The sequence below is a fragment of the Falco cherrug genome, chromosome 5 (genome assembly GCF_023634085.1).
Source record: "Falco cherrug isolate bFalChe1 chromosome 5, bFalChe1.pri, whole genome shotgun sequence".
Lineage (NCBI taxonomy): Eukaryota > Metazoa > Chordata > Aves > Falconiformes > Falconidae > Falco > Falco cherrug.
Window position 1 is genome coordinate 34,319,276 of NC_073701.1, and position 11,140 is coordinate 34,330,415.

Below are 11,140 nucleotides of genomic sequence, written 5' to 3' on the forward strand. Positions count from 1 at the left end.
ATTTATTCTTTAGCTCCACCTCCTGGCTCTTGGTCCATGGCAAGGAGGATTCTCAGGAATCACAGAGCCTCAAGAAGGGATCAGCAGTATTCACCCTAGTTTACAAATGTTAGCGTAGAGGTGTATATGGGGACATTCTAGCTGGGGCGAAACAGAATTTTTTGAGACCACTCATACTGGTTTCCCATAGAGGCAGATTTTTTGGTGAAGAGGTGGACAAATGGAATATGTGGTTTATAGTTTCTGCTTTTTGTTCGGCTTTTGGTTTCTCAACTGTGGCAGTTTCGATACATGACAGACAACACAGAACAGTCTTTCTTTATGACTGTTTTTTCTCTAGCACTTCCTCAATCTCATGGGGGTGGGGAGGTACAGAAGAAATTGTCGGACACTGAAACATTAAAAAAAAGATCTTTGAGGCCTTGCAAAGGAGTCTTGGTTCACACACGGAGAATTGCTTTGACTGTATTCATCATATTCAAGCAGGAACTGCACAAGAAGTGGAGGAATAGAGCTCAGCCATCTGGATTTAAGAGGCTGAAAACCATGTCTCTTCCCCGACAGCTGCGAGAAAAGAGGTAATGTGTCTGTCCCTCCCCCTGCCTCCCCACAAGCCTCCATGTAACTGCAACGACCTGTTATTTTGCTTTGGATGCAAGCTTCTTTGAAGATTCTAAAAGGCTTCTTGTTATCAGAGCTATTAGGTTGCTCAGTGTGGAGCAGAGCATTTCTTAAATTGGAGTGGACTTTCTTTTTGTGGGGAATATTCAGCACTTAGGGCAATAGTGGGTCATTGTCCTCTTTACAGCTGTAAACAGTTTCCTTTTTACTGGGATTTGTGATATGAATGTTTGTGATGTGAATAATGATATCTTTTGATCTCCATAACCACATCCCTCTTCACTGTAAGTGGTAGTATTGACAGTGTTGTGGGTGATGCTGATTCATGTCATTCTCCTCATACAGGAAGCTATTGCAAGTCTTTGCATCATTACTTCAGCTTTCCAGATGGGCTACGCATTGTGGAGGTCCCTGCTTGGGATATTCTCCTAGCTGAATAAACTGAGCCAACTGCCATATTTTTTGTATTGTCAGAATATTTAACATTACATCAGCTTGGCATTTCTTAGATGATCCTTTTTTAAGTTTTTCTCTACCTCATTTGTTATCCTTTTTTCCTCACTATTGATCTTTTTTTTGCTTAAGTGTTAGTATGAATACCACTCTAACAACACCGAGTTCTAAGATTGACGTAAAGGTGAATTTGCCTTCTGTTTGTCAAAGATGTTATACCAAGGAGAAGGTCCCAGAAGAAAAAGCACCTGCCAATTCATGCTGTTTTGTTGTGTGGACAATATAGACAAGAAACATGAGAGTGTGGTCATATGGATGCTCTTTAGGTGTTCCACAGGGGTCCTTCCTTCTCTCTTTCTTCCAATCTGATACTTTCTAGGATCTGCAAAGCTTATTCTAACCTTGACCACTATTGTGTGTTCCTTCACACATTTTTGACATTTTCAAACAAGTACCTTTGTGCTTGCTTCAGGTTATCTGACTGGGAGGTCTCTCTGTAAATATTTGCTAGGCTACTCATTCTTTTTTCAAAGCCTCTTTAAAAGTCTGCTTTACTGTGATGTTTACAAAAAAGTGGTGGCACCGCTAGTCATGATATAGAACAATACTATGTCTTTGTTTCTTTCCTTTTTTTCTGTTTGTGCTTATTCTTCTGTTGGTTTATCTTAATGTAAAGGACTTAGTATGCATCTTACACATACAGTGTAAGGTTTTTAGGAATTAACTTTGTGCTGTCAGTTTCTACAGCACCTAGCACAAGCTCTTTTCTTAGAACTGTTTCTTATTCTCTACAGTAATGCAGTAATAATAGCAGCATAAATCATGATATATAATGATCTCCTTTGAATAAGAGATGCTGCTATAGAGTTATTATTGTAAGTCTACCAGATGCTTTAGGAAGGATTAAGAATGCACCCAGAGTTGATCACATTTCTCAGGGAAAGCTCACTAGCTCAATTGTTTCTTTTGTAGTCCTGCCACTCTCACAAGCCTGGGAATGATAGGGATGTTTTTCAGGCTTGCTGAATCTTCACAAAGGTCACTGACTTGTGCTGAACTTCTAGAAACTTGACATCTCAAGATCAGACATCTGGAGGAAAAGAACGACATCACGAGTTTCTAACTTTTTAGTTTTGACAGTAGATGATGTGATTTGCCTAACTGTCTTTGTTCTGTATGGCATAGAGACCTCCAAAGGCTAATGCTGGTATGAGTAACCTAAACCTTTTGTTCTTGCTTCACAGTGATTTTGACCAGCTTCCAGATGATGTACCTGTTTCAGCAAACATTGCAGATATTGAAGAGAAGAAAGGCTTTACTAATTATTATGTAAGAAGCGAGATCTATCCTGTCTCTATATGCCCTTATCTTTGATTAGTTTGGTTTTGGGAAACAAAATGCAGTTAATCTTGGGTAGCTGCTTTTTGGCATGAAGAATTCTGCGTGGAGAACTTTCCAGTGCTTCCTTTTTCTGGAATGGTGGTTAGTCTATCACAGATTTAGTCTAAAAATGTACTGTCTGGGTGAAATGTGACAGAGGTATCCTCTAACATTGCTTGTTTTCTAAATTCTTAGCTGATTTCTGATCTATTTCCTGTTAAGTGCTGTACCTTTGGTGAAGATAGTGGGAAAGGAATGCAAAGAAGGTAGAAGGGCAGGGTCTTGTCTTCCTTATTCCATGGTACTGGCAAGTTAGCATCTCCATCTCCACAGAAGGTAGCATATTAATAAGTCATGAAAGAGCACACAGGAATAGAAGAGTAGGGAAAAGCAGTATGAGGTTTTCTGAAGAGTGGTTTTGGATACGACCAGCTCAGTCTGACTCAGTATGCTGCTTTTGCTGGAGACATTGCTTATAAAACCTTCCCACTGCAGTATGCAGGTTTTACTCTGTTGTGGTTTGACCCCAACCAGCAACGAAGTACCACACAGCAGCTTGCTCACGTACTCCCCCCTGCCGCCCTGTAGGATGGGAAGAAGAATCAGAGAAAGGTAAAACTTGTAGGTTGAGATAAGAACAGTTTAGTAATTGAAATAGAGTAACATATACCACTATTACTACCACTGCTACTAATAATAGTAATGAAACGGGAGGTAACAGAGAGAGAGAGGAATAAAACCCAAGTGATGCACAATACAATCGCTCACCACCCGCTGATCGATGCCCAGCCAGTCCCTGAGCAGCACATGGTGACTCCTGGCCAACTGTCCCCAGTTTATATACTCAGCTTGGCATTCTGTGGTATGGAATATCCCTTTGGCTAGCTCAGGTCTGCTGTCCTGGCTCTACTCCCTCCCAGTTTCTTGTGCACCTCCTCACTGTCAGAGCATGGGGAAGTGAAAAGTCCTTGTCTTAGGGTAAGCCCTGCTTAGTAACAACTAAACCATCAGCTTGTTATTGACATTATTCTCATACTAAATCCAAAACACAGCGCTGTACCAGCTACTAGGAAGAACATTAACTCTATCCCAGATGAAGCTGGGATACTCTGGAGTATAGTGATGTTTGGTTGCTCTGTCTTTATGTTTGCTGAAAGATCTGGCTGCAATGTGACTCAGAGGTCAGTGCATGGAAATTGTGGGCTCCTTTAGAGCAAAGCAATTTTGGGAAGAAACAAGAAATAAGATAGTGGTTGGAAGAGGTCAGGCCGTAATTTCTGAAAGTCTGTACTTTAAAGTCAAAAAGAAGTATGAATGCCTTCAACTCTGAAAAGCAATTCATTTAGGTGTCTGTCTATAGATTTAGATGTCCAAAGCATCCTACTGTGAAATATTTGCATTTACCTCGCTAGTATGGTGGGGTTTTTTTTTTTTCACTGAGGGATGTTGTGTAAGCATAAAGTAGCATCTAGTCATTTCAGGTTTCCTTTTAAGATTATGAAATATAAAGCAGCCACAGGACATGACGCATGGGAAGGCTGGACCGACACTGTCTTGTGCTAACTTGTTTTCTAGTACCCGAGTCTGCAGATGCTTAACTGAAGGCCTTCTTTCCACTCTGCCCCTAAGACAATATTCCCACTACCAGAGCACTGATCTTATGTTCCTATTGTATGTGTCACTTTCATTTGGTAGGTGTTTATAAGTATGAACATCAGCCTGAATCCCCCTTCTCTGTTTCAGATGTTTGTCATTGAAGTAAAGGTTAAAGGTGGTGGCAGATACCTGATTTTCCGACGCTATCGTCAGTTCTATGCCCTGCATGCCAAACTAGAGGAGAGATATGGGGCAGAGAGCAAAAATAGCCCTTTTACCTGCACACTCCCCATATTGCCAGGTAAGCTGTCAGTACCAAATCTGTGCATGGTTAGCAGTTTTCTCAGCCTCAGGCTGTCCTAAGGCGTGCATCATAGGGATGCAGTTGTGACAAGGAACTAGTTCCCAGCTGTGGATGCTGGAGAAGTCAAGTTCCATTGGCAATCCCTCCACTTGTGGTAATGTTCATTTAGAAACCTAAAATCCTTTAGGAAATATGTATTTTCTTGGAGATCTTACTTTTTCCGGACTGCTTGATTTCTCTGACAGCCTTTTTTTTTTTTTTTCTTCAGTAACTGTCACAATTTTTATATTTTCCAGGAAAAGTTTATGTTGGGGCCAAAAAGGAAATTGCTGAGAACAGGATTCCTATCCTAAATGTCTACATGAAGGTAAAAGTTAATTTTAAGGTAGAGATTGCACTGAGCACTGCAGATACTTACCCCTTGAAATCAGCTAAGAGAGACCGTACTGTTGAAGTCTTAGGTATCGGCTTCTCTCTGTATTCTTTTTCTGAAAGACGCAGTTTCCACACTGTGGGACAACCTGCAGTCCAGATCGTTCAGACTGTAGGATCTGCTGGAGTACACAGTTCATAAAGGCTTACTCTTTGCCTTCATATATAGATAGATATCTTTAAAAAAACACCAACCCAAGATGCATGAGGAAATGGTGAATCTCCAGATGTTGTGTGAATGTGGAGTTGGTACTTGCACTTAAGGGACTAGGAGAGTGGGGTGGGCTTCTGGGTATACTTGCTCTGCAGTGAAGACACAGCCAGTAACATCAAGGAAAGAAATTCTTTGTGTGCAGGTTAACCGAAGACCTAACTTTAAATCAGTAAAACTCTGAAGCACTGGCCAAGACTTCCAATACTTAAGCTTGTCTTTTTTCTACAGTCATTCATGTTCTGAAGTGAAACAAAAAGAACAATTTACTCATTCTGCAGTAAATCAGGCCCAAAAAGAGTGAAGCAATACATTGGCCAGTTCCAGGAGTAAACAAGAGAACTGTTCAGCTGTGTCCTGCTGAGCGAGAAGGGAGAGGAGGGAGATTTCTGGCAGTGATGAATATCTTTCATGATCCTGTAGGTCAGAGATGCATATTGGTTACATGTAAATAAATAGAGAATTGGTCTCTCCCACTGTTCTGCTCTGCTTCCTGCTTGCTTTCGGCACAGAACCTGCTCTGCCTACCCATTTGGGTGTTGATGGATGAAGAGGTACGGCTGTTCTTCTACCACTCAACCTTTGACAGTGAACAGGTACCTCACAGACTGAGACGTCTTCGCCCACGGACACGCCGAGTGTGAGTGATTGACATGTTTTTTCAGCATTGCTGGATGTAAGAGATGCTGTCCAGATTTGGGGGGAGAGAGAGATGAGGATCACCGCTGTGTTTCCCAAGTGAATCCATGAAGTCCTAATATGAGGATCTTTGTCACAGAGTGAACAGAGGGTATTTCTTCAGTAATCACAAATTTTTAAAGTGAATGTGATACTCACAGTAAAGGAAAATTCCAAAATAAGAGTATAGCTTGCTTTTAGAAAAATGCTGCTCAGATGTATCTGTTGATAATTCTTTAATGGTAGTATCTGTTATCATGCGCAGAATATACAGGCCAAGCTTAAGGACATAGGCTTGCACCACTGAGATCAATGTGAGTTCTGGCACTGAATTCAGTGAGAACTGGTTCAGACACTAAATGAAACTGAATACTTCATTTGTTCCTGTTCTTTGTCTAAACAGGGACCTGTCCTACACAGTAGCATTGACACCCCTTTGGAAAACTACTAAATAGACACCATACTTCATTACCCTTCAGACAAATTAATTCTCCTTTCAACAAAGCAAAGATGGACCTGCCTCCTTTTCACTTACCTCAAACAGTGCAAAAGCTGCATGTGTGTGTGCATTCCTGGATGTGTGTATGATGGCAGAGTTTGAACTGAACGCCATAAATGCTAGAAACAGGGATGCCCAGAAGGCAGAGTGGGGGAGCTGAGCAGTGCTGTGGAAGGGAGGTCCAGAATACTGTCTGTATTGAAAATTCCATCTGTTCTCAGCAGCAGACATCATCAGATGGCTGCTGCTCTGCACTGAAACTGAGAGGACTAGGGCAATGTTGTAACATCCATATTTATTTACTTCAGGGTTGAACACAGATTCTCATGCAGTTTCTTCAGTGATCTATGGCTTGCCTGCCTCTTAAGTAATGAAAATGCAGACATTGTACTACTGATCATGTAGTATTTTTGATGACTAGAAGGACATATTGTCCTCCCTGTTGTCTCCTTTCTTTGCAGTAAAAGCATTTCACCTCAAGTGCCTATTTTTGACCGCACAGCAACTCCACGGGCAGAGGTGAGTACTCTGCACAAGCTGTCATAGGACAGGAGATTAAAGACTGTTTTACTTTGGTATCTCATTGATCAGGTCATCTTTTCCAGTTAGAGCTTGGGGAAAGGAGGAAAAGCAAAACTGGCATGGGAAAGCAGTTGATTTTCACAACAGGGAATGAAACAAAGGATGGAAAGAAGTGTTCTGTTCCTCCTTTCTTGAGTAATAAGAAGGTCCATTGTGAACTCAGAATGGAAGGAGGTTCAAAACTGAGAGACATGTGCAGCTTACTGCCAAATGGTCCACATTTACATAGTGATACCCATAGATTAAATTTAAAACAAGTACAAGCTTCAATGTCATTGACTTCAGAATATGTTTTAAAGCTTTGCAGGTAAGGCATCTTACTATTTTCTGTAACGTAAGCGTTCTACTGAAAAGTGCCTATACTCTTGTCTTTTGCTGTGCATTGTTTTGGTATTAAGCACATGGAACTGCTTGTCTGAGCATGGTCTTTCTTCCTGGAACATGTGACTTTGCCATGTAAGATTAAAAAATAAAGCAAGTTTTGAGGTTTTTTGTTTTTATTTTTTACACTAAGTATGGCAGGTCTTAGATCAGTCATATCTCTTGGGTTTTATCTATTAATTTATTAATATTGAATATAATTATGAAAACTTCAATAGATGAAAAAAGGCCTTTGAAAAAACTGTTAAGTAGACATATGAACTACTAGCACATCAGTAGTCATTGTCTTTATTTTTTATTAGGAGAACTTGGCATTAACAAGACCAGAAGAACCATCGCAACACAGAATAAAGAACACCTTTTCATTTGTGGTCCTCTGAGAGCATTTAAATGGCTACCGTGTTCTCTAAGGACAATGAGGGAGTTGTACATTTTTGATAACTAGGCCACTTCAGTTATTCAAGAGCAGCTTGTTAGGGTGGTAGCATGTGCTTACCTCCTTTTTTGTTCACCTGAAGGGGGCATCTAGGTCGCATTTTAACTACAAATCAATTTCCCAGACTTCCCCAAATCTCTCAGTTCAGCATACAGGCCTGAAAGCTAGATGTGAAAGTGACAGTTACCCTCAAATTAGGACACACTACTTCTGCAGTTTTTAGAGGCTGTGATACTTTGCAGCAAATCTGAAAGCTGTAAAGCTACAATCAGAAATAATACATATTTTTTCAGTTCTCAGGATTTCAAGTTTTCAAGCTGTCAAGTGTCTTCTGCTCTGTTGACTTACTTGCTCTTAAGTGTTTTCAACTTCTTTATTTCGCTGGTGCTCAGTGTACCGTCACTTAAGAATCCTAGCATGTATCTTTCTGAGAGCCAAGTTTATCCCAGTGCTTTCAGTACTTCTTCAAAGCATTTTAGTGTGTGCTGAGTAGAAGAAATTGTGAGAGCTGCAGACTACAGTCATATATATGACCTTACTCCAGAAATACATCTGTGATGACAAAGTGCATACTATTGTGCTGATATATGCTCTCACCTCAAGAACAGAACAGAAGGAAAGATCCACTTTCATAATTCTGTGAATTAATAATTTCAGTGTTATTACTTTCCGTAGGCACTGTTTGATTTTTCTGGAACCAATAAACTGGAACTCAGCTTCAAGAAGGGAGACTTGATCTATCTACTCAGCAGGGTAAACAAAGACTGGTTGGAGGTAAGACTGCAATAGCAGTACTGAATTATTAGCATACCCTGAAATGCATTAGCATAAAGGGTTTTCCTAGTCCTTGGGACCTGTCTCCTCCTTTCAAGGAGAAACTGTATCATAATCAGGTCTTACTGTTGAGAATAAATCCTTGACTCCAAGTTTGAAATTGTTTCTTTCCTTGATGGTTTTTAGCTTACAAATTTTATGCCCTCTAGACTTCAGTTTTCATTTGCAATTGCTTCTGCTGAAATGTTTCAAAATTCTTTGGAAGAGATTAGAACACAAAAAGACCACAGAATGGAGATGGAAACTCCGTTTCAGCATTTAATTGGTTTCTTGCCTCAGGGTGAGTTGCTTCATACCACAACACAGGTCAGCCTGATTAAAGAGAATTCAGGCAATGCAGCAAGGATATTTCTGAAAAAGGATGAGGAGAACATACTGTGTATTTGCTGATACGATATCTCTGCTTGCTCAAACACCACAGCCTTCCTTGGTAACCATCTGACTGTATTTTTTACACACAGTTTCACTCCCCCAACTTGTATTTGACTACGCAATTGTACAATCTTTTTGTAGGGATGCCATCAGGTCGCTTCCATAGCCTTTCTTTTCTTGATCATAGTAGAAAAATTCTTACTGTTGATTCCATGGAAATTAATTGAATTCCAGAACTTACCGTATGTGGCCAAAAAGGCATGATATCCTTCATTCTAACACTTCCTGTCATTCCAGGGAACAGCTGATGATGCCACTGGGATTTTCCCATGTGCTTTTGTGAAGATCATAAAAGATTTACCACAGCAGGAAGACACAGTTAATAAAGTTCGCTGTTATTACCATGATGAGACTGTGACCACTATCAGGTAATAATACAGTCTTCCAGTTTACTACTGAAGAAATGCTGACAATTCTCTTTTCATGATATGTAATGGTAAGATTTGTTCTTGTTACAGGGATATCTCAGTGGAAGAGGATCTAAGCAGCATTCCACCATTCAAAGATCTCATGGAATTGATGAGGTACAATGCAAGTAGTTATATATCATTTAAAGATTTGTCAAGTTCCTTTCAGTCCTAGATTTTCCACATTCTACTTGGGAAATACTTTTCAAGTGTCCTGAAGAAGTTGTACTTTGACTTGTCACAGGGCCACCTGTGCAGATACTAGTTTGTCTTGGGGTTGTCAGTAAGTATGGAATGCCACACACTTTGATTATGCTGGGTAAAAGTTTCCATTTCTTGTTCTAAGTTCAGAGCCATACTCCCATACAAGGATCTTTTGTCTAATATACTTCTTCAGGATGCAGGACATTGCCTTCTAATACCTGTTAAAGCAGTATTAAATGAGATTAATCTAGTGTTGAACACCAAAACATTAGAATATCAAATATTAGTAACAGAACACCTGTGCTAATATTCTTCCATTCCTTAACCTGTCCTCCCCTCAAAATAGCAGCCATAAACAGCCAAAAGTGGGTAGTAACAACTGTCAGCTCCTCTGTATGGGAATTTTATCAAACTCACAGATTAACTGTGCCATGCATGTGATGTCACTGGAAGTGGTTCTTGGTTCTGACAGATTTCTTAGCTTAGACACAACAAAGCATGAATGAGGCTGTATGATTTCTAGTACTAGTGGTATCAAGAATGCCAGGACAGCCAAGGCTTTGTGTGGCTTTTAGCAGAGTGAATTATATTGCCAGTATATTGTTCAGAATGCAGAACATCCTAGGCATTCCTTGATTTCTGGGGATCAATCAATTTCTTTTCTAACAGGCGTGAGTTTGACCAAGATGACATTGTTTTGAATTACCGGGACCTTGACGGTGATCTGATCCGGTTGCTCTCTGATCAGGATGTTGAACTGATGGTGTCTCAGAGCAGGAGAAGGCCCTCTGAGCAGCGTTTCTTCCCTTGGAAGTTGCACATCACTCACAAAGATGACTTGGGTGTCTACAGCACTAGTCCAGCAATAGGTGCTACGCAAACAGTAGGAGCAACATAAGTGCTGTATAGAGATGTTCCCATAGGTAGCTATACAGTCCTTCCGTAATCCCTCTCTGCAGACAGTTTCCTTGAACAAGCCTTTGAAGTAAGCTTGAAAAGAGTAATTTTTAGTAATATATTACTTTTCAATGTAAAATCTGTACTTAGTTAGCTTCTTCAGCATTTTGGCATTGCTCTGTAATAGAAATGTACACAGAGACCAGAGAAAGTGAAGAACAGAGAAATAAAATTACTGTCCATATTCACAAAGTAAGTCAGTGTTAGCCTGCAGTAGAGGTTTAGTGCCCTGAGCCCCAAGACCTGCTCTAATCTCTATTCTTACTCCCAGAGCTAATTATTTGTCTTCATAAGCTTTTGTCCTAGACTGCCATAATTTTCTTGTCACTTGCTGATATGAAGGCTTGTGTGCCAGTGCTTATGAATGCGTAATTATTTCTGTCACATTTGCATCTGGCTGGGCATTCAGAGTTTGTTCTGGAAGCACCAAGAAAACTTTTTCATGTTTCCATGAAGAAATTGCAGGCCACCTTTGCTTTCTTCTTTTCACTGACCAATATTTTGAATTCTGTGAATTGAACCTAGTACACCTATGGTGTTCCTCATAGATATTTTTGTAGTTGTACAGACTACTTATTTCTGCATTCTAGGAAAATGTGTATGATGCCTATTCAAACAGCAATTTCTTCTCTATCTTCTGCTTTCTGATACCTCATTGCAAGATAGAACTAATAAAAAATTACTGTATCATATTCTTCAAGAAATAAAGTTGCAAATGAGTTTATTTTATCAG

General features: G+C 40.1%; 1 protein-coding gene across 1 annotated transcript; it reads left to right on the plus strand.

Annotated features, from left to right (window-relative positions):
• The first annotated feature begins 305 nt into the window (after positions 1-305).
• Positions 306-11,136, plus strand: NCF4 (neutrophil cytosolic factor 4). Its single transcript, XM_005446715.4, has 10 exons — positions 306-578; positions 2,319-2,403; positions 4,198-4,351; positions 4,651-4,721; positions 5,510-5,637; positions 6,636-6,693; positions 8,249-8,347; positions 9,077-9,207; positions 9,298-9,363; positions 10,120-11,136. Exons 1-10 carry the CDS (start codon positions 322-324, stop codon positions 10,346-10,348), a joined length of 1,278 nt encoding a protein of 425 aa, XP_005446772.2. The 5' UTR covers positions 306-321; the 3' UTR covers positions 10,349-11,136.
• The last annotated feature ends 4 nt before the right edge of the window (positions 11,137-11,140 follow it).